The sequence below is a fragment of the Pelodiscus sinensis genome, chromosome 9, assembly GCF_052426305.1.
Source record: "Pelodiscus sinensis isolate ZL-2025 chromosome 9, ASM5242630v1, whole genome shotgun sequence".
NCBI classification, from domain to species: Eukaryota; Metazoa; Chordata; order Testudines; family Trionychidae; genus Pelodiscus; species Pelodiscus sinensis.
Genome location: NC_143060.1, coordinates 48,967,555 through 48,995,079, shown reverse-complemented (window position 1 = coordinate 48,995,079; position 27,525 = coordinate 48,967,555). Strand labels below are relative to the sequence as shown.

At 43.4% G+C, this 27,525-nt stretch overlaps 1 protein-coding gene across 4 annotated transcripts; it reads right to left on the bottom strand.

Moving 5' to 3' along the window:
* Positions 1 to 27,142, bottom strand: LOC102456492 (coagulation factor XIII B chain-like). Of its 4 annotated transcripts, XM_089780576.1 has the most exons (9): positions 26,984 to 27,105; positions 24,742 to 24,913; positions 15,736 to 15,912; positions 15,383 to 15,595; positions 14,365 to 14,553; positions 9,701 to 9,883; positions 9,355 to 9,567; positions 7,806 to 7,979; positions 3,801 to 7,157 (listed from the first exon to the last, which is right to left on the bottom strand). In XM_089780576.1, the coding sequence occupies exons 3-9, from the start codon at positions 15,797 to 15,799 to the stop codon at positions 7,015 to 7,017; spliced, it is 1,179 nt and encodes a 392-aa protein (XP_089636702.1). In that variant the 5' UTR covers positions 15,800 to 15,912; positions 24,742 to 24,913; positions 26,984 to 27,105; the 3' UTR covers positions 3,801 to 7,014. The 4 variants fall into 4 exon arrangements, with proteins under 4 accessions (XP_089636701.1, XP_089636703.1, XP_089636702.1 ...); XM_089780575.1 differs by lacking the exons at positions 3,801 to 7,157; positions 24,742 to 24,913 and adding an exon at positions 1 to 3,746 and having other exon boundaries at positions 26,984 to 27,142; XM_089780574.1 differs by lacking the exon at positions 24,742 to 24,913 and having other exon boundaries at positions 3,804 to 7,157; positions 26,984 to 27,142.
* Positions 27,143 to 27,525: the final 383 nt, after the last annotated feature.

Below are 27,525 nucleotides of genomic sequence, written 5' to 3'. Positions count from 1 at the left end.
TGTGTGTGTGTTTTTTGTTGCATGGACTAAAACATTTGCCAACACCATGACCAACACCAAATAGTGACAGGCAGAACTCAAAAAAATCTCAATCCATATCCCAGACTTCTTGGTATGGCAATTAAATAGGCTATAAGTATCCCAGGAGTAAGGTTTCTAGTAAGAGTTGCAGGATTTGCCTGATTTGGGCCAGAGAATAAAACTACTGCTTTCTGTTTCAGCAAGCTGGATGTGTGTAATTCCAGAGTACAGCAGTTACAATTATCCTTATAGCTTCCTATTCCAAATATCACAAAACTGTACTGTTATCAGAGTATGAACTTTTTTGCCTATATGTTGCTACTATTTTATGATTGCTTTAAAATTAGTTTAAAATATATATTGTGATCAAAAGTGAAAGGAAGTGATTAGATGCAGCAGTACAGACAGTCTAGACTACAATACAGTTTAGGTGGTACCTATTCACTGTGATCCCATCCACATGTGTTGTTAATCTTTAATGTGGTACTAGAGTATTTGCTGTTTTTTAAGTTTTTCCTGTTACAGACTAACTCTGCTACGCCACTGAAGCTTTATCACTGTGATTTTTTTTTTTAACCCTAGACTTCCTCAGTAAAAAACATCTTTCAATCAAACAAAAGGAGGATGCTCTCATTAAACCTATATTACCACTGCCACAGAACATCCCAGATTGGAGACAGATTTGCTTTCTGGCTTGTAAACGATGTTGTATTAGTGCATTGTAAGGAGACAGAAAGAGAGGAAAACAAATGTTTCTGAGTAAAACTGCAAGGTTTGTATTCCAACAATATCATTCTTCTAGGCTATTTTAGAAATAAGAAAGTAAAATACCTTTGCATACTGTTGATTGGAACCACTTTTCGTCCTTACATGTCACCACTGGAGACCTAATAAGTCTCAGACCTTGTGAACATTGATAACATACCCTATTGTCAAGCATATATATTTGCTGCATAGCACCTTGAATCTTACCTTCAATCTCAGGTAGAAGTACTCATCTCAGATATGAAAGAGAGAAAAGAACTTTTACAGTCACTAATACACATTCCCACAAAGGACCTCAGATTAACCAAATCACAGTATTCATTAGATTTATATATAATCTATTCTGATTCTCTAGTATAGAGGTGGGGAACCCAAGGCCCAGTGGCCGAATGCAGCCCCTGGCTTGTCTGGATCTGACCCGCAAGACTCCGCTCCCCCCCCCCCCCCCCCCAGCATTGAGAAGCCCATGCTGGTGTTCCAACCCACCCCTGAGAAAGTTGGGGGGAGGGGTGTTTGTTTTTGTTTTGCTTCTCACTTCCCAATTGATTTTTCTGTGGGCCAGCAGCCCCTGACCCAAAAAAAGGTTCCCTATCCCTGCTCTATTAATCAGTAATGTTTTCTGGAACATTTTCAACTGCAGGGATAGCCAGCAAGTTGTGAAAATGTTTGGGTTAAGATTCCTGGAATATTCCTGGGGAAATTCTTCTCAGAGTGCGGCAGAAAAATCCATCTGCAGATTCCCTTTGTTTCTTTGCAGAATATGTTTTTTATAGAGAAGCAAAGAAAAAACACATCAGTACTCACTCACCCCTCCCCGGCTGCTCAGGTGAGTATGGTTTGAGAAACTGAGAGGAGAGATACACACAAACAAATGGGAACTGCCAAATCACCTTTTACACTTGCATTACGTCCCTTGAGTTACACTCACTCAATTACATGGAGGTAAAAAGCTCTAGTGAAGCCAGCCCCCAAGACACAGCATTTTGCTGGTGGGGGCAGTGATTGTGCACATACAAGTGTTTATCAAACATTGATCAGGAGTTCATTGGCCAAATGGACACTTTGAATCCTGGCATGAGGCAGCGTTGAATGTGGTAAGTCGTGCTTTGAAAGAATCCCCCCTCTGCATTCCACCAGGAAAGAAAAATTGCCATCATGTTCATCTGTGGGATAACTTACCTTGGGGTTTTGAGTGAAGTCAGAATAGGACAGAATAGCGTTCCTGGTCATCTGAGTGCTTTTGCAGCCACCCCGGGAGAGATTCAAATGCTGCTCAGCTGCTTGGCAAAGTGCCCACAGCACCCACAGGCAGAAACATGTGTTTCCACTGGTGGTGCACATCCACTCATGCTTTGGTGAATGTAATAAAATGTACTCTACACATATGGAAAAAATTAGAGGAAACAATGAAGGCCGACCTACTACCACCTGTGAATCTTACTTCTGTCCTCATTGCACAGAGGAGTCCATCAGAAACAATCTGAGCCAAGGTGTGCCCTACTATCACTGGTCTTCAGCAAAACAGCTTGATGACTACCTCTGTGGAGACTTTCTACACAGAGTCTAAAGCGATGGGTTCAAAATATGTATTTATTTCAGCAAATGAACAGAAAACAATACAAATAGTTACAAAAATTAAAGGAATACAATATCCAGGGTAAGATTTCCATAACACATAACCTAGGAAACACAGAAGTACTGTGATAGTTTCCCTAGTGAATACTTTCACATGTATGCACTGAGAATAGAAAGATGTAGAAGGATGAGAGCATCTGCAGCAAGGGGGACAGGATGATTCCTCACAGGAGGATACTCTGTGAGAGAATATGGCAGTAGATGTACATGGGAAGTTTAATGACTAGAATAAAGCATATATCTATTCTGATTTTTGCAGAATGCATGTTTCCATGTTCTGTGGCCTATTTGAGATATATACACAATTTACCTGCACTTTGACCAAAGTATCAGCGATCACACATTTTCTGTTCCCACCTGGTGGTTCCAGGGAATTCACCTCAGTGACAGAACTGATTTAATTTCTAGGGCTATATCTACACTGCAGCATTATTTTGGAATAACTCATGTTATTCTGAAATAACATTTTCCGTGTCTACACTGCAAGCAATTATTTCAACATGATGTTGAAATAATGTTGGGCTGAAAGACTTCTTACTCCAACTCCTGTAGCCCTCCTTTTACGAGAAGTAAGGGAAGTCAGAGGCAGAGTGCTCAAACTTGGACTTCTTACTCTGTAGACAGCGCAAAAAAGCCGAAATAAGCGATTTTGACTTAAGCTACTCAATTGACATAGCTTATTTCGGCTTCAGACCTGCTGTGTAGACATGCTCTAATTGACTTTCAAAAGGGGAGTAAAGAATAGAGTATTTCTTCACAAAGCACATTCACTTCATAGCTGCCACCTATTCATAAAACGTTAAGATTTCTTTCACTTTATTTAACACAGGGAACAATGCATTTTCTTTACACAGCAATCAGTGGTCAATAGCAATGGATGACACAACTAAAACTATTTTCTTGAACTAAACTTTTTGACTTACAAATGTCATAAGATCAAATGTCTGATGGTTTCTGGTTTTGACCAAGTGGGAAATGTTGCTGTTTCTGTCAGTCAAGAGAGAAACCCAGACAGTGCAGAGGAAATGGTTTCATTTTAAACTTAAGAAGAGGTACTGGTTTGGTTTGAGTGTTAGGTGAAGATTTAGGCCCTTACAATTACAAAAAGCTATTTTTCTGATTGATGTTGCTTCAAATTTGTTTTTGTAGTGTATATTTTGATCATAGACATAAACAAGCATATGAACTGATAAAGATGAATCCAAGCACACATTATGATGAAAAACAGGAGATAGTGTGTATATATTAGAAATCACCTTAATGGTCTCCAGATGTTATTTTAAAATATCTGTTTGAGGCTTCTTATTTTCATTTATGTTAAGTACCTGTCAGATATAGAGAATAACAGAAAATTTAAAAAAATCATGTAAAATCATGTATTTAATCCAACAATAGACACAACAGTCTGATGATCCGGGTTATCATATTTCTGTTCATCATATATGGATTCTATAAATCAGGACTTGCTATCTTTACACACAGAGAAACAGTTAATGAAGCAACCTGCATGGAGAGCAGAGGGATGTCTGAGGGTTGCAGAAGGGAATACACTTCAGATTTCACTGGTCTGGCACCCTTGGAACATGATGGGTTCCAAATGAGGGAGTTTACTAGGTAAGGGTAGGTCCAATCGTCTGTAGCAGCAATCTGCCCTGTATGTCAGAAAGCTCAATGCAGAAGCCATCACTGACTCTCCAATTTACCTCCTGCATTCAGGGGTGGCCCTAGAGTAGCTACCAGCAACTGGCGCCCTAGGTGAACCATGCAATCGGCACCCCCACCTCCAAACCCCTCACTGATATTGCGCCACCATTTGGCGCCCCATTTAATTTGACACCCTAGACGACCACCTAGTTCGCCTATATGGACGGGCTGACCCTGCCTGAACTTCCCCTCTCTGCTGCCAGTTACCATGTGCAGCCTGGGCAGGGAGTGACTGCTGGGCTCCCAGCTCCAGCAGGGCTGCTGGACCCACTGCTGCTGGTCCAGCCAGGCTGCCGGCCGCCAGCCTCACTGCCACCACCCCAACCAGGCTCCCTGCCCAGCAGGGCTACTGTCTTTGCAGCCACCTATCTGGCTAGGCTGCCAGCCACTGGCCCCACTGTTACATACTCTGCAAGCTCCTGGTCCCAGAAAGGTTCAGGCCCTCTGCTGCAGGATTCCCAGCCACTTGGGATCTCTGGTCCAGGAACATCTATGGTCTTGCCAGGCCACAGATGTTACTGGATCAGAGAGTCCTGATTTTGAGAGTGGTTCAACCTGTAGTTTGAAGAAGGGGTCCAGGAAGTCAGCCTTGGTGGGCAGATGACTTGCATTGTTAGGCTGTAAGTCACTTTTTTTATTCTGTAAAAAGTGGCTTAGCTACAAACTAGATTATTTTCAGTTAAATCAGTGTCTTCCCATTTTATTACCTAGCACTCAGTAAACAAATCTCATGTATCACGCAGTGAGGAATGTCTGGAGCAGCTGCCATTGTTGTGGAAGGGTTTGACTGAGGCTACAAAGATCGAAGGCCATCTTTTATTTTTGGAAATTGTTGCATCTTGCCTGATAAGCTGCCATCTGACTGAGTAAAATACCCAGTTTCAGATGTTCCCTGCAGGAGAGACTGATTCAAGTGCATTTGCCAATTCAGCAGCTAACAGACAAGAAACATAACTTATTGAACAAAATATATATGGTCTTGAATTCAGACCCAGTCCATTTTGTCTAAGGCAAAGCAACACAAATGTACCTGTCAGTCCTATGTACTGACAAGGCCTTTGGCCCTTTTTAAGTACCTATTTTTGATTCTTTTAAAAAATAAATTCATTGTATAGCAACAATATTTCTTGAAGATGCATGTCCCACTGGGTGTTTCTCTGTAGGCATGCTTGCCTCCCTGAGCTGCTGGCCAGAAAACGTCAGTGACAGTGTCCACTTGGCCACAATATAGCCTTGTAATCTTGTAGGTAATAGTTAGTTATAATGAATGTATGTTATAATATGAATTTATATTACATTTTGAGAGACTTAAGCACAAGACAGACCAGTCAGCTTTGTTAACTTAGCTCCAGCTCTGTTTGATGCTAGCTTGTTCCAATGTGAAAGTGAAGGGATGGAACATTGTAATGTATAGCAATATTAGTATTAGGTAAAGCCTTATAAGAGATAGAAAGAAGTTTAATGTGTAAAACTTTGTGACTTTGTTAAAGTTGCTAGAAGTATCCTTTTTTCTGTGCTGCATTTGTGTAAATGTGTTGTTTGTGGAAATGAGAGAGAGAATGTTTTAGGGGAGATAAGCGTGAAGGCCACTGTATGCCCAGATGGTCAGAGGAGGAGCCGGAGACTGAGAAGCACCAAATGGTTATCAACTAAGCTAAAGCACACTGAAGATGCAGATTGGACCAAGGCAGATTGATAAGCCCTGAAGCTAGTGGCAAGCACCCCTTGATAGGGACCCAATAACAACTTTCTCCAGAAGACAACACCGAGGAGCAGTCATCAGCATATTGATATCAGATGCCTACAATAACAACTTCCAGATAAACATAATGTTGCAGAAAGTCTGATTGTGATGCCAAGTGACTAACAAGGCAAAATGCAGAGACTTGCATGGAAAGTAAATACTATAAAGGATGGGGTGACTTGTGTGGATCTTCAGGTTCCATCCTGCTACAACCAGGGAGCATCAGTCTGGACTGACAAGGACCCGGCTCCTCCCTCACACCCGACCTATCTGGCCAATGGGCTGGGCAGAGCAACGGACTGGTTATTATCACATCAGCATAGAGAGAGAGAGACAGTGTGTGTGTGTGTGTGAATTCATATGCTACTTTGTTACATTTTCAATAAATGAGGCATGTTTGCCTTATCCCCCTGAAAAAGATCCTGTGTGTTTCTTTTAACCATACCACTCAGATGCACTATTTCTCCTTGTGCCCTGACACAAGTTTAGTCAGCATGCAAGCAATGTCTTCTTTCCTGCAGAGTGATTGGTAAGAACTTCTTGGATGGGAGAAGGGAGGACTGGGGACAGAACTGTCCCTTGGATAGGTGAATCAGGGAAATCTCCCCACTCTCTGCATTTTGGGAAGCCCTGTTCTTTGATAAAATCAGAACCATCTTGGTATGTCCCGTGTCCCGACTGATGTATGACCCAATATGCAGGTGAGGAGGCAGGAGAGCAAGCAGGGTGAAGAAGTGAATGGGGAAGTGAGTGGCAGTCAGGCAGGTAGGAGGGGGTGAAGAGTCTGATGGATGGGTGGACAACGAGGAAGAGAAATGTAGTTGGGCAGATGGGAGGGTGTGCCAGATGGATGACAAGGAGAATAGAGGGAGGCAAGCAGCAGGCAGGCAGGCAGGAGGACACAAGTGATAGGCAGGTGGACGGCAAGGAGACAAGCAACAGATGGGCAGACGGGGGCTGAGGCGGTGAGCTGACAGTGGAAAGATGGTGCACCAGAAGCATGGGAAGGACAGTAGTGGGGAGGCTCATTTGTCCCTAGGGTTGGCCCTGGTCATGAAGCATCCAAAGGAGCATACATGTTAAAGAACCATCATTGGTGCACAGTGTGAGTAACATCATCATTATCTTCTTCTCTGAGCAGTGTCCTATGCAAGTTTCACTGCATGTGGCTTCCAAGCAGTGTCTCCAATGGTCAGTTGGCACTTGGGAGTTGTCTCAGTTACAGATGACAGTACCGTGGAGCCAAACGTGGCATCAGAGATGGAGTTTACGATGACCACATGATGTTCTGTGGAGAATGTTTAAATTACCACCTAAGTCATCACCCTATAAATTTCGGCAATAGGGACATTCTTGAAGAAGGGGAGAGAGATCACTTATGGCTATCTGTGCGTTCATTGTGGTGACTTCCCAATCTCTTTGGTGGCAGAGCTTGTTTCTTTGCCCCTAGGCCTATAGGTATTGAGAGCTGTGGGGAAGACATGTATGGCAGGTGACTCCTGGGGCAGATCTGGAAAGAGTCAGAAAACTGGCTCTGCAAAGATCATCTTCTGTCTGAGCTTTCTGTCCTTATTCGATCAAGGTCTGAGTTGTTGAATGTGGTCTTCACAAAGGCAGCAAATGCACTGGGAGTGCTAACTCTATAAATGCAAACTGAAAGCAGTGGTTGTAATGGACTGTGAATGACACCGTCTCTAGCGGGAGAGAAGGAGAGGCAACTGAATGAGGTTAGCCTGTGTGCTGACCAGTCTCATGGCAGAGTGCGAGAAGAAACAGCATCCATGCCAACTAATGGTCACTGCTACTGAAGCTCTGTGATCAGCAGTGCAGGAAGCACCCATAAGGACACAATTTGAAGAATACTAGGTTAGCAAGGACATTTTCAATCTGATATGTGTAATACACTGAGTTGGCATAAATATATAAATACACTTACTGCTACATCTTGGTGGAGGAATCCAGCCATTCTTTGTGCATTCAGCTATATTGCACCCCACATGACTGTGAAATCCATGATTACAAATGATTATAATGACATCACCATCCCTATACATGTTCCTTTGAGGTCTGAATCTACCGTTAACCACTCCGGGGAGGTCACATACAATTTCTAACAAGAATGAGACAAATATTTTACGAATGAAAATAGATTAGTAGGCTGTACAATCCATCAGTACTTATTGTAAGTTAGAATAGAACATGTGGGAATTGTATAGGAGGGAACCTGCTCTGTTTACTGTAATGTCTGTTTAAGAAATTGCCAGATAGAATGTGGATGAACTGATTTTTAATTAAGCAATATACATGTTAAAGCTGGTCAAAAAATAATTAAAAAATCATTCAAAATAATTCTCATAATTGCTTATGAGGAATGGCCTTTTTCTAAACCAAATACTTTAAAAAAAAACAATTTGGTTGTTTGGAAAATTTCTAAACAAAAATCCTATACCGCTTTCATAAGATTTGCATATTTAAAATTTTGAGAGTAAAAAGGAGAAAAAGCATTCCCCCGTATTTTCAACTAAATACAATAGAATGAATGATATCAAAGGCTTTTTCCTACACTTTTTCTTTTTCATCTTTCGCTTTTCTACATTATAACTATTCCAAGGTTGGAAAAGTTTTCAAAATTTGCAAAGTGGGAAAAAGGAAAAATTGAAAGGAAACCCTAGGAATCCATTTTTTTTTTTTTTTTTTTTTTTTGTGCAGTAATATGAAAATGGGAGGGGGGAGAAAGCAGGGAAAAAATGTTGGTACGGCAGATAAGAAGAAATAATCTTCAATATTTTGTATATAATGCATATATTTTGTGAAAAAAGGAAAAAACCTGTAAAATGGTAAAAAACAACACATTTCCAAAATTGCTTCTCCATTTCTCAACCAGTTCTAATATACTGGCTCTGTCAGGGCTAGTACCGTAGCAATTTAAAGGACTTTGTATTATTCTGTAGTGACAAATTGTTATACTCTGTAGTTGACTAGACAGTACTAGCATACCCAATAGTGACAAATCAAGCACCAAATACAAACTCAGTTTTCCCTTTATAAATCCAATTTGTGCTCTCAAGAGAAGTCTGAGCTGCTCTGAACAGTGTTTCTAAGATGACCTCTGAGTACTGCCGTTACATATTCTGTGAATGCATTCTGTAAATATTCAGTAACCTCTGAAATAGCCTTAGATATGCCTAGTTACAGATTGCAACCCATTTACATTTTAAAAATTGTTGTCTGACAAATATCACTTGGTTTTTAAATTATCTCAGAGGGTTAGAATAGAGCAGAGATAATCTGCTTTGTAGTGTCTCTTAGCACCTAAAGTTTAATTAGTGTAATGCTAATTTTCTCTGAAAGCATTTTACTAGCATTGTAGTAACCAGAGCAAAGAAGCAGCTCCTTTACATTCACTTATTCCTCTCACAATAGGGTACCCCCCTGTACAGAAAGTGGGATATCTCAGATACCCATTAGAATCTAACTCTACCTACCTCTGCATTCTGGATAGACAATCGGATTTTCATTGCACTGCACCATAAAAGTAGATTCAGATGAATTAGTTGCAAGTGAATATCCTGACTGGCAGCGAAGCTCAAGAAAATCACCACGTTTTAGATACACCCATTGCGGTATGTTCTCATTGGCTCTCTCATTCAGCTCTACCGTGTGGTTTTCCATTTCTTTCACTGAGATAACACATGGCTCTAAAACAAGAATAAAGAAGCAATTGTCTTGGTAATCCCCCAGGGTTAGCACGTTGAAGTTTACACGAGTAATTAATTTTGTTTAGTGAATCTCTAAATAACCCTCAAAGATAAAGAGAGTTTTTATTTTTACCTAAACAAATTGGTGCCTTTGTCCATTTTCCATTGTCACAAAAAGATATATTCTGTCCTTCCATTGCATAAAATTTTTGACATTTGAATTCTACGAAGGAGCCAGATGTGTATTGTTTTTCCAAGAAAGTAGTTATGTCTCCATTCTCAATAATTGGTGGCCGACTACAAGTTCTTCCTGTTTCTAAGAAGGAAAAACTGACAGTTATTATAATCGGATGCATAAATAGCTATGTACTTTTTTCTGGCTGTGGTAACCCATGTGGCTCCTTTTCCAGTGTTAAGGCAACCACTTGTGGACATTTCAGATGTTATAATGTACTTGTGCATTTGGCTAGGCTATATGTAGTGGCCATACCACAGTTTGGACCTCTCTGGTCCGGTCTAGTACCCTTAGGACCTGACTGGTCCCAGATGAGGGATTTTACCAGACCAGGGGATGTCTTTTTTGGACTCCTGCCCAGCCTCTGGCCTCCCAGCTGGCTCCCCACCTCCTACTGGTCCCACTGCCCTGACGACCAGATGGGCAGCCATTGCTGCTGTGACTCCACTCGGAAACCTGGCACTGGGGTCCAGGCAGCTGCATGCCCCACCAAGGCTCCTTGAGGAACCACATGCATACCTGGACCCACTGAGCATCGCCACACTCACCTGGACTCCTAGTTTCACTGGGCAGCCACACACTGGACTACCCAACAGAAATCCTTATTGTTGGCCCTGCAATGGGACTCTATGGTCCTGCAATATCTTGCCAGACCATGACTGTTGGTGGACCAGAAAGTCCCAGCTAAGAGAGTTGCATTAGGAGACTCATCCTCAGATACTATACACAGGGGCATAATTGGCAGTAGAGGACAATGAGGGTCTTCTCCTCCCATGAGATTTGAACCTGAGGTCTGCTCGTGGAGCAGACCATCTCCCCACCAGCACAGCTTGCGTGGGGAATAATGAGTTGCTGCCAAGGGCTAGGGAGTTTGTTTTTAACTCAAGCAGGGTGATTCAGATGACAAAGGGTTGGCTATTCAATTAAGAAGCTTCAGGGGGTAGCTAAGTTAGTCTGTACAGAAAAAAACAATAAATGGTCTGATACGACTTTATAGACTAACAAAACATATGGATAGTATCATGAACTTTCTTGGACACAGCCCACATCTTCAGTCATCTGAAGAAGTGGGTTGTGCCCACAAATGCTCATGATCAGGGCTTGACAAACTGTGTAATCTACTCGCCCGTGGCGAGTAGATTACAACCCGGAAGAGCCGGGTTCAGGCGATCTGCGCATGCGCAGAATGATCTGAGCATGCACAGATCGCCTGACAGCGCGGCTAGCGAGCAGGGCTCACCACAGTTCGGCGAGCCCTGCTCATGATACCATCTACATGTTTCGTTAGTCTATCAAGTGCTGTCAGACCATTAAATTAAGGTTTGTTAGATGATCCAGAAAGCATTTCCAGACACCCCTGTGAAAAGAAAGGAAACAAGGAGTAGAAATAAGTACTCAGTTTTCAGAATGAAGAGAGGTAAATAGAGTTCTCCATGGAGCTCTACTCTAACCAATGGTGTTCAGCATATTATGAATGACCAGGAAAAGGGAAAAAAGAGTGAAGTGACAAAATCTGCAGATGAATGGTTCATGAAATTCAATGTAGATTATATTTTGCACAGGGTAAAATATAATCTTAACTAAACATACAAAATGATTGGGGTCCTCATTAGCTGTTACCAAGGAAAAGATGTTGCTTTCATTGTGGATAGTTCTTTGAAAACCTCCACTCAATGTATATTAACAGTCGTCAGGCTTATTGGGCATCTTTAGGAAAGGGATGTATGATAAGACAGTAAATGTCATATGGCCTCTGTATAAATCTATGGTGCACCCACATCTTGAATACTGCATGCAGATCTGGTCATCCAAGGTATATTGTATTTGGAGAAGTACAGAGAAGAGGAACAGAAATGATTATGGGTATGGAAGAGGAGAGATTAAAACCACTGGAACTTTTCATCTTGGAAAATAAATGATTAAAGGGGGAAATGATAGAGCTCTATAAAATCATGAATTATATGAAAATTGACTAAGGAATGATATTTACTTCTTCACACAACACAAAGAATAGGGAGGTCACTCAATGAAATTAGTAAGCAGCAGATTTAAAACAAACAAAATGAAACCTCAGAGAGACACACTTATACACACACACACACACACACACACACACACACACACACACACTATCATGAGGTTTTGTGGGCAAAACCCATTCCTTCAGATGAGCAGAGTGGAGAGGAAATGGGAGCCTCCTTTCATCTTACTCTCCCTGTTTTTCTCTGCTCTACAGTGCTAGTTCTTTTTAAGCAAAATGAAATATTTCTTCACAGTCAACCCATGGAATTCTTTGCCAGAGGAAAAGGCCAAAAATAATTGGGTAAGTGTGTATACATTATGACCGGCATTAAACTGCATAATCAATCTATATTTTTCTAGAGCAGCCCTGCTTTCACTCAGAGTGAAAGCTGAATGATTACAGGTAGCCCCCGAGTTACGCGGATCCAACTTATGTCGGATCCGCAGTTACGAACGGGGATTTTCTCGCCCCAGAGGATTCGAGCGGCGGGACACCTGGTCCCGCCTCCCGCCTCCTCCGGGGCAGGAAAAGCTGCTCCCCGTCTCCCTGGTCTGCTGCGGGAGCCAGCAGACCAGGGAGACGGGGAGCAAAGCGGCGCAGGACCTGGGGCCGGACCCGGGGCCGGACCCGTGGCCGCTTCCAGATCAGCAGGAAGCGCCGCGGGTCGGGCCGGGTCCTGCGCCACTTTGCTCAGCATCTCCCTGGTCTGCTGGCTCCCGCAGCAGACCAGGGAGACGGGGAGCAGCTTTTCCTGCCCCGGAGGAGGCGGGAGGCGGGACCAGGTGTCCCGCCGCTCGAATCCTCTGGGGCGAGAAAATCCCCGTTCGTAACTGCGGATCCGACATAAGTTGGATCCGCGTAACTCGGGGGCTACCTGTAATCATTCAGCTTTCACTCTGAGTGAAAGCAGGGCTGCTCTAGAAAAATATAGATTGATTATGCAGTTTAATGCCGGTCATAATGTATACACACTTACCCAATTATTTTTGGCCTTTTCCTCTGGCAAAGAATTCCATGGGTTCCAAGCGCCGCGGGTCCGGCCCCGGGTCCTCCACCACTTTGCTCAGCACCTCCCTGGTCTGCAGACCAGGGAGATGCTGAGCAAAGCCGCGGAGGACCCGGCCCAACCCGCGGGACTTCCAGATCAGCTGGAAGCGCCGTGGGTCCGGCCCGGGTCCTGCGCCGCTTTGCTCAGCATCTCCCTGGTCTGCAGACCAGGGAGACGCTGAGCAAAGCCACGGAGGACCCGGGCCGGACCACAGCGCTGATCTGGAAGCGCCGCGGTCTGGCCCGGGTCCTCCGCCGCTTTGCTCCGCGTCTCCCTGGTCTGCTGGGGGGGGGACACAGCTAGTGCCCCCCCCCCAGCAGACCAGGGAGATGTGGAGCAAAGCCCGGGGCCTGTGGTAGAGCAGGTGGGGCGATGCCGGTTGGTCCCGCAGCACCGCTCCTTGGCGCTACTGGACCAACCCAGCAGCACCCCAGCTACTCAGCCCCAGGAGTCCTGATTCAGCCGCTGCTGATCAGTTTCAGCAGTGGCTGAATCAGGACACCTGGGGCAGAGCAGCTGGGGTGCTGCTGGGTTGGTCCAGTAGCGCCGAGGAGCGGCCGCGCTACTGGACCAACCCAGCAGCACCCGAGCTGCTCTGCCCCAGGCGTCCCCAAGTTAGCCGCTGCTGAAACTGACCAGCGGCTGACTACAGGAAGCCTGAGGCAAAGTTGCTCTGCCCCGGGCTTCCTGGAATCAGCCGCTGATCAGTTTCAGCAGCAGCTGACTTGGGGACGCCTGGGGTTCTTAAGTTGAATCTGTATGTAAGTCAGAACTGGTGTCCAGATTCAGCGGCTGAATTTGGATGCCAGTTCCGACTTACATACAGATTCAACTTAAGAACATACCTACAGTCCCTATCTTGTCCCTGCCTGTACTGAAACAACTGCTTTATGTTCATGTTTTCTCTCAGTATTCAATGTGAAGGTTCTGTTTATTCCACTATCCATGCTGCAGCACCGTTCCAGTGGTCCGAAGCACACCAAATTATGCAGTATATAAACCTCTCAACCACCATCTAAGTCATTCAGTGAGAGAGAAATGTATCCATGCACAAAAGAACTGCACAAGGACTGTGCACCTTTCATGCCCTACCTTGTGCTGGCCCTCTGAACAGAAATGAGTTCCCCCAGAATGAGGCAAGAGGATGTCTGAGTAAATATAACTTTAAACATTTCCAGTCCTTTGAGTGCTACACTTTGCAACTCTAACTTTAAAGCAATTCTATGACATTGCCCACCAGGTTCATATAAAGAAATTCCATCATATGGAACTGCTGTCCACACTACACGTGACTGCTCTGTTCTGCACAATATGCTCACTACATTGTGCCTATAAAGGGTGATGCAATGCCTCATGAGGGATTACCTTTAATGGAAGGGACAAGTCCCTCAGTCCAGAATACTCACCACAATACAAGCACACAAATGACTATACACAAGACAGCAAATACACCTAAGAAAACTGAATTATCACAATACAGTGCAGATTTACCAGAGATGCATGAAGGCAAATCCAGGTGCCCATTAACACACATCCTGATTGAAGGGGTTATGAGGGTGTATCCTTTACTGCACATAAATTCCACTGTGTGCTCACTCTGAATCAAATGTGTGTGTCTTTGGCCATTGGACAGAAGCAGATTTTTGGCCTCCAGCTGCTGTTTTGTAATGTTACATGGTGCTAGAGAAAAACAAATGAAAATGTTAGGGCCTGATTCTTCAGCATCCTGCACCTTGTGTAACCATTATGGTGCCCCATGCAAAGTGCCCCATGCAAAGTGACTGCAAAATGTAACCCTTCTGCTGGGTACACTCTCTGCAAGGTGTAAAATACGGATGTGTCTAGTCTACATCCCTCTGTCAGCAGAGGGATGTAAATGAAGCACTTTGAAAGTGCAAATGAAGCCAGGATTTAAATATCCCATGCTTCATTTGCATAATCATGTAATGGCACGCTTTTGAAAAAGCTCTATTTCGAAATTGAAACCGCAGTTTAGACACAGTTCTTTTGAACAGAAAGATCCTGTAAACCTCAAAAACTGACTATGACACCAGAGATTTTGCCTTAGTTGCCTGAAATGCCTTAGAACACTTCATATTGGAAATGTTTAAAAAGCTTGAGATGGGCTTTAAATTAGGGAAAAATGTTAACTGCTTAACTGAAAATACAGTGAGTGGGGATAATATCAGGATCCTTTGGCATTCTCAAGACAATAATTACTTTTAGTAATAAATCTTTAAATAAAATTGTAAAATTGTTGTATGACAAATAAATGTCACTTTGTTATTAAATGAAATCAGGGGGTCAGAGTAGAGCAGAGAAAATCTGCCTCCTAGTGTCTGTTAGCACCTAAAATCTAGTTTGTGTAATACAAATTTTGTCTGAAAGCTTTGGACTAACATTGCAGTAACCAGAGCAAGGAAGCAGCTCCTTTACATTCACAATAAATTACCCCCCTGTACAGAAAGCAAGATATCTGAGACACCCATTAGATCCAGTCTCTACCTACCTCTGCATTCTGGATAGATGATTGGATTTTCATTGCATTGCACCGTAAAAGTAGATTCAGATGAAGTAGTTACAAGTACATATCCTGGTTTGCAGCGAAACTCAAGAGAATCACCACGTTTTAGAAACACCCCTTGTAGTGTGTTCTCATTGGCTCTCTCATTCAGCACTATTGTGTGATTTTCCATTTCTTCCACTGAGATAGTACATGGCTCTAAAACAATAATAAAGAATCAGTTGTCTTGGTAATCCCCCAGGGTTAGCACGTTGAAGTAACGTATTTACACAAGTAATTAGTTTTTTTCAGTGAATCTCTAAATAACCTTCAAAGGTAAAAAGAGTTTTTATTTTTACCTAAACAAACTGGTGCCTTCGTCCATTTTCCATTGTCACAAAAAGATCTATTCTGTCCTTCCATTGCATAAAATTTTTGACATTTGAATTCTACAAAGGAGCCAGATGTGTATTCTTTTTCCAAGAAAGTAGTTATGTCTCCATTCTCAAGAATTGGTGGCCGACTACAATTTCTTCCTGTTTATAGGGGAAAAAATGACAATTTTGATAATGTTTGGCACAAATTCCTTTGCAATTTCTTCAGTCCTTTTCCAACGTTGAGGCAAACTGCTTGTGGACATTTCAGATTTTATAATGTACATGTGCATGTGGCTAAGCTATGCACAGTGGCCTAATGTTAGGAGCCTCATCCTCAGACACTATAGACAGGGGACAATTGGAGGGAGGAACAGTGAGAGTTGCCTGCCTCCTCCCCAGAGTTTTGGACCTGAGGTCTGCTCACAGAGCACACCATAGCCCCACCAGCACGGTTTGTGAGTGGAATATGATAAATTGTTCCATGCTCCTCTGAGTTTCTGCCAAGGGCTGGGAGTGGGGGGGTTGTTTTTCAACTCAGGCAGGGTGATTCAAATGACAAAGGGTTGGCCATTCAATTAAGGTTTGTTAGATGATCCTGTAAGCATTTCCGGACACTCCCGTGAAAAGAAAGGAAACAGGGATTAGAAATAACTGGTCAGTTTTCAGAATATAGAGTGGTAAAGAGCAGGGATCTCCAAAGATCTGTACTGGGACCAGTGCTCTTCAACAGATTCATGAATGACCTAGAAAAGGGGATAAACAGTGAAGTGGCAAAATCTGCAGGTGAACTTATGAAATTCAATGTTGATTATATTTTGCACATGGTAAAATATAATCCTAACTTAACATACAAAATGATGGGGTCCTCATTAGCTGTTGCCAGGAGAGAGTTCTTGCAGTCATTGTAGACAGTTCTCTGAAAACATCCACTCAATGTCATCAACAGTCAACAAACCTAAGAGACTATTGGGCATCTTTAGGAAAGGGATGTACGGTAAGACAATAAATATCATATTGCCTCTTTATAAATCTATGGAGCACCCACATCTTGAATATTGCATGCAGATCTGGATGGCCAAGGTATATTGGATTTGGAGAAGTACAGAGAAGAGCAACAGAAATGATTCTGACATAGAACAGTTTCCATAAAAGGAGAGATTAAATCCACTGGGGCTTTTCATCTTAGAAAATAAATGATTAAAGGGGGATATGACAGAAATCATTAATTATATGGAAAATTGACAAAGAAAATGTTATTTACTGCTTCATGTAACACAAAGAACAAGGGGTCACTCAATGAATCAATAAGCAACATATTTAACATAAACATAATGAAGTATTTCTTCACAGTTAACCCATGGAACTTTTTGCCAGGGATGTTGCAAAGGCTAAAACTATCACATTTATTAATAATTGGGTACGTGTGTATACATCACAGTTAGCATTTAACTACATAATCAATCTATATTTTTCTAGAGCAATCCTGCTTACATTCAGACTGAAAGCTGAACAATGACTCAGGCATGTTTAATGTTCATCTTTTCTCACAGCGTGTGGGCTCTGTTTTTTCCACTACATATTCTGCAGCTTGTCTGGAACACCCCACTCATGCAGTATATAAACTTTTCTCAGCCACCACCTAATGTGCTCCAGGAGAGAGAAATTTACCCAAGCAGAGGAGCAGCACAAAAGGCTGAGTACCATGTTAGATTAAACCTTATCTTGTAGTGGAGACATGCCCTAAGACACTAACATGCAATTCCCCAGCGGCTAGTAGGAAGGTTGAACACCAGGAATCATTCCCTGACTACTCTATGCCATCACAGACTTTGGATAACTATATCTGGGGTGCTCTAAACCATTGCTATTTTAGATGTGTAATAGAGAATCAATAAAATAAAATTGACACTTGACAGCTCTCTAGTTATTTTAAGAGCAGGTTAGATAGATGTCTATCTGGGATGGTCTCAACAGTACTGGGTCCTGCCATGAGGGCAGGGTACTGAACTTGATGACCTCTTGAGGTCCCTTCCAGTCCTACTATTCTATGATTCTATGATTTATCAGATGGAGTAGCTGTGTTTCCATTGTTTTTATGTCCTGAAATGGTAAATAGTTATTATAGCTTCTGGTTCAGAAAACCCCAGGTAAAATTAGGGGTACATGTACACTGAACCATTATTCCAAGCATCTACACAGCCATTCCGTTATTTCAAGATCATTTTAAAATTACAGACAGCTTATTCTGAAATCTGTAAACCTCATTCTACAAGGAATAATACCTATTCCAAAGTAGCTATTTTGAAATAAGGCATGTGTAGACGCTCCACTGCTACTATTTCAAAATAGCCGCTCACTAGGGCCATTCTAAGTTATTCCTTCTCAGTGCCTCCTGGGGCTCTAAATTAATTTCCTACATTAAGGAAGCCTGCCTCGGACTAATTTTGAGGCTTCCCAGCAGTGTATATGTGCTATTTTGAAATAACCTATTTCAGAATAAGTATTCTAGAATAGCTTATTTAGAAATAAGTGTGCAGTGTGGACATGCTCTAGGACTCTCTTGTATTAATTCTTGCTCTCTAGCTTCCTTAGCTTTAAAAAAATAAAATAACGTAATTTTGATATACTTCCTATTTGGCAACTTTCTTGAGCACTGAATTACTCGAGGAATTCTCATCACAAACTTTTCCTTAGAAATCCTAGTAGAAGATGTAGGAGGTTCGAGTGCATGGGACTGGAATCTGAATCTGTGCCCAGATCCATGCTCCCTAGTCCACAGATTCTTGGAGGACAATGGAAGAAGTATACCCAGAATCTGTGGCAGAGACTGAAGCAACAGGAACAGTAGCGATATCATACAAAGTTCATAGATTATCCTTTAGAAAGTTAATACCATAAATAGGAATTTGGAAATGGACCCTAATAGGTACTGATAGGAGTTTTGAATGAATATGCTTTACTTCAGGGCTACTCAACATTGGAGGCCCCATGGGCCACAATGATACTCACAGCACATGCTGAGGGCCGCAACTTAAGTGTGGTTGCATATACATGCAAATATATATGCAAATAACTTCTTTCACACTGACAGGCATGAATACAAAGATTAAGGCAAGACTACACAACACACAGGCCCCATTTAAGTCAGTTCTGCAATCATTTTTGAGCAAAGGCCACTTCTAAAATTTGGAAGTGATCGCAGGCCACCCCGGAAGGGCAGAGCAACAGCAAGATCACTATCTTTATGTTATATAGCTGAACCTCAAGAGCTGAACTCATGTCTGCCTGTATGTTGAACTTTTAACCAATACTCCCGTTTTAAAAAATAATTTTAGTTTAGTTAACAAGAAATGGCCATAAGTGTTTATTTAGGGTAAGATTTGAAATATCAATGACCTCCCTTTGAGACTAGTAGAACTTTATTTGACTTTGGTGTCTGGGTGGAAGTGTAAGGCTGAGTCACTTTAAGGGCATTGAGTTGTTGGCTTCTGGGTATGTAGTAAGGTATCACAGAGATGGTTCTGTGGTAAGTAGTAGAATAACCACTAATTGTCCCATTTTTTGCAGTGCACCCTGAGTCACCTCAACTGGGTCCTCTAGGACCCCATTTATCACAGAGAGCTGACTCAGTGATCTACAAAGTAGTCAGCTCTGAGCAGGACAGCTGCAATCTGAACCCCAGATGGGTCATCCTGCAAGGGTTCATTTTTAAAAAAGAACAGGATGAAGGAACCCTTTTGCTCACCCAGGCTCTGAGGCAAGGGCTATACCTTAGGACAGATTTTGACAATCTGAGATTTATTTTTGACTTATTCTCTGAATAAGCCCAGACTCCTATAAGGGGTAATGATTGGAGAAGTGTGAGAAGTCTCTGAAAATGCCTGGAAGAGGGAGAATAGAAGACAGGGCAAAGAGTTAAGAGCATGGTACTGTGGTCAAACCGTATAGTACAACAACACTTCGAGCTAGGAGCTCAAGGAGAAATGTTGTGTTAGCATTAAGCGAACTAACAGTCTAAAAACAGAAGCGTGAGTGGGGAGGAGTGGCTAGCCATCCCAAGTGTGTGCCCACGTGAGACTACAGGCACAGTCCTTTGGTGGCCAGTCCCTCCCACTGATCAACTCATCTGAAGAAATGGGTTTTGCCCATGATACTATATATATATATTTCTAGTCTCTAAGTTGCCATAGGACTACTCGTTTTTAAAAGCTGCTAGGTTAAGAAGTGTGATGTGTAAACTGCATGGGCATGTCTATACTAGGAAATAATTTTGAAATAAGTAAAATCAAAATAATAACTCCTGAAATATCAAAATAGCGCATCCACTTCACAAGACAGCATAAAAATAGCTCCAAATTATTTTGAAATAACACATCCACACTGACTGCAGCCTCCCTTGGACTTAGAGCCCCCAGAAGCACTCCGAGGAGGGTGCCAGGAGGGCAGACACTTCCTGTGGCTGCTGGATCAGGCAAGCTGCAATGTGTGCTTTCAGGGGCTCCTCTCTACGGCCATGTCTCACTCACCACTCCTCCACTGCTCCCCTCCTCAGGGACACAAAATGAACTCCGTGTGTTCTGGTTGCCCTTGTAGATGCCGCAGCACTGACAATATGGAACCACAGCCACTGCCAAACAGTGCTATGCTCACAGGCCTTGTGCTACACCTCATGGCACGGTTTGTCCAGACTGCCCACATGCTGCTCCAGCAGGACAATGACCAGCCCAAACCAGAGGACCCCTTTACTCAGGTCCTGGCACTACTGCTGCTGAAAATGCTCCTAAAACTCCTGGACACTGTCGAATGCCACTTCTGGTGGCTGGAGACCAGTTCAGACTGGTGGGACCACAACAGCATGCAGAGATGGGATGACGAGCAGTGGCTCCAGAACACTGTGGAAGGCCATTTTTCTGGAGCTCTGCAAGTGATTCACCCCTGCCCTCAGGTGACAGGACACCCAACTGCAACCCACCATCCCCCTGCAGAAACACATTGTCTTTGCCCCATAGAAGCTGATCACACTGGACAGCTACTGCTCCATAGGGAACCAGTTCAGCATAGGGAAATCCACAGTCGAGGCCATGCTTCTGCAGGTAGACAAGGCCATTAACAACATGCTGCTACCGAGGCTCGTCACTCTAGATAATGTAGATATCACCATGGATGGCTTTGGCATTATGAGCTTCCCCAACTGCAGGGGTGGAGGCATAAATGGCATGTAAATTCCCATCCTGGCCCAACCACTATACCTGGGACTACATAAATAGGAAGGGGATACTCCTGCATGGTGCTGCAGGCCCTGGTGGACCACAAGGGCCACTTCATGAATATCAACATCAGGTAGTCGGGGAAGGTGCACAATGCCCGCATATTCCAGAACTCGTCTGTTCCAGAAGATGATTGCCGGCACATTTTCCCCCGACTACACCATCAGGATCGGTGACATGGACATGCCCATATACATCCTGGGTGACACAGCCTCCCCTTCTTCCCCTGGCTTATGCAGCCCTACACAGTCAACCTATGCAAGGAAAACTTCAATACCAGCTCAGCAGATTCCACACAGTGGTGGCGTGTGAGTTTGGCCATTTGAAGGGGAGGTTCTGGAGTCTCCTCACTGTCTGACCTTGGAGAGCACAAGATCCCCTTCATGGTGGCAGCCTGCTGTGTGCTCCACACCCTTAGCGAGAGTAAGAGGGAAACTTCTGTGTCAGAGTGGGGGGAAGAGCAGTTGGCCAGACTTTTGAGCAGCCGAACACCACTACCACATGGAAAGAACATCAAGGGACACAGTTCATCTGGGAAGCCTTGAGGGAGATTTTCAGCCAAGGCCAGCTGTAAGACTCTCCCCCAGGCCTCTCCACAAGGAGCCCCTGCATATCCCCTCTGTTCTTTTCCTCCCCCACCTCTCCTTTCCACTGCCCTTCCTTCCTACCTTCTCCCCCTCTCCTGCAGAGCAAATAAAGAAGCCTCTCTTTCTTTGGAAAAAACCAAATGTGTTTATTTGGGGAATATACAACAACAGGGGAGGGACTGGAAAAACAATCTGGAATGTTTCCTGTGCTGCTGTGATGTGGCATGGGGCTGGCAAAAGTCTGCACATGCCACAAACCCTTTCCCTGCAGCCTATACTTCTAAAACATCTGCAGGAGAAGGGGAGCTGTGGAGATGGCAGGTGTGGCCAAAGTAGCCACAAGTGCTGCTGTGAGAGGCCTCTGGAGGCCAATTATTTTGAAATAGCAGCAGCTGAGCATCCACACTCATGGTATTTTAAAATAATTTCAAAATCAGCATTATTCCTCATGGAAAGCAGGAGTCCAGATTTCCAAATAACCAGCCTATGATGTCAAACTAACAGGCTTGGTAGTGTGGATGCTCCGCTTGCTATTTCAAAATGAAGGAATTTATTTCAAAATAACTCCCTAGTATAGACCAGGGCCATGAATAACTAAGGAAGGATTCAATCTGGGCACCTCTTTGCTCCTGTAAACTAATGAAAGATTATCTGAATGGCAATAATTAAATGCATAACCTATAATTGCCCATCTAACAAGATGGAAGCCTCAGAATTGTAAATGGAGAAACATGCTAGCTTAAAGCATGGGTCTTTATTTCAAATATAGGAAATCCACACATAGAATCATAGAAACCAGGGCTGGAAGAGACCTCAGGAGGTCATCAAGTCCAGCTTCCTGCTCACAGCAGGACCAACCCAACTAAATCAACCCATCCAGAGCTTTGTCAAGCCGGGACTTAAAAACTTCTAGGGATGGAGAGTCTCCCTTTGGGGCTATACCTATCTCATAGAGCTAGAAAGGACCTTGAGAAGTCATCAAGTCTAGTGCCCTCCTAGCAGGACCAAGTACCAGCCCTGTTAAATTTGCCCCATATCCCTAAATGGCCCCTTCAGGGATTGAACTCACAACCTTGGGTTTAGCAAACCAATGCTCAAATCACTGAACTATCCCTCCCCTAAGTAACCCACCTTACTGCTTCACCACCCTCCTAGTGAAATAGTTTTTCCTAATCTCCAACCTACACGTCTCCCACTGTAACTTGAGACCATTGATCCTTATCCTGCCATCCGCCACTACTAAGAACCGCTTCTGTCCGTCCTTTTTGGAACCTCCCTTCAGGAAGATGAAGACTGCTATCAAATCCCCCCTGCCTCACTCTTCTCTTCTGCAGACTAAACAAACGGGCTACGTCTAGATTGGCTTGATTTTCCACAAATGCTTTTAACGGAAAAGTTTTCCATTAAAAGCATTTGCGGAAAAGAGCATCTAGATTGGCATGGACACTTTCCCACAAAAGCACTGTTTGCGGAAAAGCGTCTGTGCCAATCTAGATGCGTTTTTGAACAAAAAAGTCCCGATCGCGAAAATGGTGCAAAACAAATCTGAGCTGTCTACACTGGCCCTTTTGCACAAAAGCTTTGTGCAAAAGGACTTTTGCCCAAACAGGAGCAGCATAGTATTTCCTCAAGAAGCACTGATTTCAGATAGTAGGAAGTCAGTGTTCTTGCGGAAATTCAAGCGGCCAGTGTAGACAGCTAGCAAGTTTTTCTGCAAAAGCAGGAAAAACTTGCCAGTCTAGATGCAGCCACCCAGATCCCTGAGTCTCTCCTCATAGGTCATGTGCTCCATGGAGACTCCACCACTTCCCTTGTTGGTTTGCTCAGTTTTGTTCCTTGTTTCTAATTGGAATTTGTCTGACTTGTTTCCTGCCATTGGTTCTTCCTATGCCTTTCTCTGCTACATTAAAAAGTTCCCTTTAACAGCTGATATTTTCTCCCCATGAAGGTAAAATCATGTAATCAAGTTACACCTTGTTCTTCTTTTTGTTAAACTAAGCTGAATAAACTCTTCTATTCTCTCCCTGAAAGGCATTTTTTCAAGTCCCCAAGTAACTTCTTTGTCTCCTTTCTGCTTCCTCTCACCAGAACTGGATGCAGTAATTTCAGCTGTGGCCTCACTAATGCCTTATTAAGAGGTAAAAATCACCTCCATACTTCTACTCACTACTCCTCTGTTCACAGGCGTGTGCACGGAGTATGCCGGTTGTGCCCAGACACACCCTAATGTCTTGGGCCGGCTAGCGGCTGCTGGAGGAGGACAGGGATTTGTGACGGGGTGCCGCAGACCCTCACTTTAAATTCCCCGTGGCCATCAACAGGGCACTGTGGGGCAGAGAGAGTGCATGCGCAATGTGCTCAAATGCCGCACAAGAAGTGGGAGGGGAGATGCCCAGTCGTGACGTGACGTCACGGCCCGGGACTTTCAAACCGCGCGGCCCAGCTCCAGAAGCAGTTGGTGCCTGACTACAAACGCTGGCCAGCCAGCCAGTCCGAGCCATTTTTGTGCCCCGGGCTCAGCAGCACCACCCTTTGAGCAAGACATGGGAAGTCATTCTTCCACTCAACTCTGATCAGGCCTCAGTTGGAGTATTGTGTCCAGTTCTGAGCGCCACATTTCAAGAAAGATGTGGTGAAATTGGAGAAGGTCCAGAGAAGAGCAACAAAAATTATTAAAGGTAAAACATGACCCAGGAGGGAAGACTAAAATAATTGGGCTTGTTTAGTTTAGAAAAGAGAAGACTGAGATAGGACATGATAGCCGTTTTCAAGTATCTAAAACAATGTTACAAGGAGGAAGGAGAAAAATGGGTCTCCTTGGCCTCTGAGGATAGGACAAGAAGCAATGGGCTTATACTGCAGCAAGGGAGGTTTAGACTGGACATTAGGAAAAACTTCCTACCTGTCAGGGTGGTTAAACACTGGAATAAATTGCCTACGGAGGTTGTGGAATCTTCATCACCGGAGATATTTAAGAGCAGGTTGGATAGACATGTATCAGGGATGGTCTAGATAGTGCTTGGTCCTGCTGTAAGGGCAGGGGACTAGACTTGACCTCTTGAGGTCCCTTCTAGTTCTAGTTTTCTATTATTCTAAGTAATAGAATATGTAGTATAAAATTAATAAGCACTGACCTTCACAAAATGGTTTTGGATGTCATCCAGAGTTACTACACTATGCATCAGATCTTTCACTGAATGTATATCCTGCATTACAGGTAAACTGCAATCGTTTATTCTCCCTATAAACTGCCTTTGGCATCTTTAAGTTTCCATTAATAATTTTGTTGGTAGTTGTCAGGTTATCCTTAAGGATAATAGAAACAAAATTCATGAACAGCCCAGAAGAATACATTCATCAGAAAATAATCACAAAATTTAAATTTTGAAATGACCATTTTAGAATTATGTTCACAAGGAACAATCATTCTGAGTTCCAGCGTGGAATTTCTATCACAAGTTTCCATAAGAACTGTTACTCTGATTGATTGTGTGGAGAGAACCTTAAGGGAGGGCCTTGTCTACACATGGAAATTAATTCAGAGTAAGAAAGAGTATGAATTTAAAGTGGATTAACTATTCTGACATGAAAAGCAGCTCATATATAGTCTGCAATCAGGTGTGTTCACATAAAATACATGGTCTCAATGAATGGAACAAAGATGCAACCGGAGTGCCTGGCCAGAAGCAGTATTTTAAGTACTGAAGAACAGGGGGAGAGGGATAGCTCAGTGTTTTGAGCATTAGCCTGCTAAACCCAGGGTTGTGAGTTTAATCCTTGCAGTAGGCCATCTGGGACAGAAATTCATCAGGGATAGTACTTGGTCCTGCTGAAAAGGCAGGGGACTGGACTCAATGACCTTTCAACATCCCTTCCAGTTCTAGGAGATAAAAAAAATTTAAGGGAGATTGTCTAACTAAAAAAAAGAATGCAACCCCCTTCATCTCTGTGGAGGGGCATAGAGACACCCCCTTAAGAAATGAGGAAACAAAAGATCCCCTAATAACTCAGCCACCGAAGTGATGTAAAGACGTGAAGTGGAGCTTTCCAAGCTGCATCTCAGCAGCTCATTGCTGCAGCTGTGCTATAGCTAGTGAAGATGCTGGGTGCTGATGAGCTACAGCCAAAGCTGGATCTCTTTCTTCGACAATAGCTTCTATGCAGCTTTCTTCTAGACTTGGTGATCACATAGGCCCAGAGCAATCAACTGCTTCCCAAAGTCCTAAATGACACTGGACTTCCAAAATAGCTAGGACCCGGTCTATGAGTGGCTTTGTTGTCGTGCCCTGGAGACACCTCCCCCTCCCAGACACCCAATATGTGAGTTCTGGGACAGAACCCTCTGCTTAGTCCAGAACAAATTTTCAGTGGACCATTTAAAGATGCCCCCTAGAACAGAAATGCTAAGCATAATCCTTTGAACTCAAATGAGGCAGGGGTACTACAAAAAAAATCCTGCTTCTCTCTACAGCCCTAATTCTTCCTCGGAGCGGGTCCTCCTTAATACTTAGATTTCAAAAGGATCTTCTTAAATCTACTAAGGAATCACCCAATCTACTGAAAAATCCTACCTACATTGCAATGTTCTCTCTAATTTTTCCCAAATATGTGTGGAATAAATTTTGGTCTCTGCATCAGTAGAAAAAAATACTACTGGCTATGGGAGGCTGTGGGCGCTCTGCTAATCAGCTGGATGGCACTGGAATCTCTCCTGGGCAGCTGCTCAAGCACTTCGTTTACAGGGAACACTGCTGCATGGCAGATTTACTGTATGTAATAATTGGGAAAGGACAAAGCAGAATGGGTGTCAGAAATGAAAAGGCCTGTTCACCCTATAGGGCCTCATTTGTATTATCTATCACACGACAAACAGTACTGCACACATTAGCTACACATCACACCCATGTCTTAGTGTTTTCTGTAATACATAAAAAACGGAATGCAGGCATGATACAATTTTTAAACACGGACACAATGAATATAATTACAGTTCACTTAGTGGAATAGATAATTCCAGAGTAGAACTGGGACCAGGGACTGACGTACAGAGTGAATTTCATTGGCTGTTCTGATTACATAAGCAGCCCATTAAAAAATGCTGGGAAGAGTCAGGCACTTTTGCACTCCAATGTATCGGGGGGATACACTCAGTCCTGTTGTATCAGGCACTAACTCTGACAGGCAAAAATATTCTCTGGACGTACACAAAAAGAAGGCTTCATAACCTACCCCCTGCCTTGGGTGCCAACAACAGCTGTTACTGTACCACACCTTGGCTCCTTGCACTATCAGGCTGGTTTAGTATCTATCCCTGCACACCAGAGAATGGTATAGCCAAAGTATTGTTCAATCTTTATTATTCATTTGGCCTCTTACCTTGTCCCTTGACACAGAAAGCCCAGAATAGCTGAATGATGAGGCAGCTCAGCAAAGTCATCCCAGCACTCGGAATGGTGGCTGTGGAGCTCTGATCATCTCTGGATCCTGCACTCAACAACTCCTTTTGATGGTTCTTCTAACCTTCCACCCCCCTTAACTCTCCCCACCCCCATTAGTCAACATCAAGGTACAGAGATAACAGGAGCAAGCTTCCCTGAAATACAGCCCACATTGGTTATTCCATGCTCTTCTTTGATTACACAGAAGGTCTCACCTAACTGCATTTCTTGGCTCTTTACAACACGCAGTTGTGCACAGCACAGATCCCCGAACAGAAACAGAAACATATGCAGAAGGCTAGAGCCATGATGACTGACTCATATTGCACAAGAAGAGAAGGAAAACATGCAATGGCTGTCTGCAACAGATTCTACATAAGCAACTACTTAAAATATGGCTACGTCTACACTACAAAGAAAAGTCACAAAAAGATACATAAACTGCGAACAGCAATTTGCATTTCTTTTTCCGCTTTTCTT

Bases quoted from the DNA above. Each gene is read 5' to 3' on its own strand.
- LOC102456492 (XM_089780574.1), bottom strand. From the start codon at position 27,044: ATGACTTTGCTGAGCTGCCTCATCATTCAGCTATTCTGGGCTTTCTGT. The intron at 15,913-26,983 runs GTAAGAGGCCAA...CCCTATAAACAG, and splicing joins TTTCTGTGTCAAGGGACAAG to GAAGAAATTGTAGTCGGCCA. The intron at 7,980-9,354 runs GTAGGTAGAGTT...CATTCTTGTTAG, and splicing joins TGTCTATCCAGAATGCAGAG to AAATTGTATGTGACCTCCCC.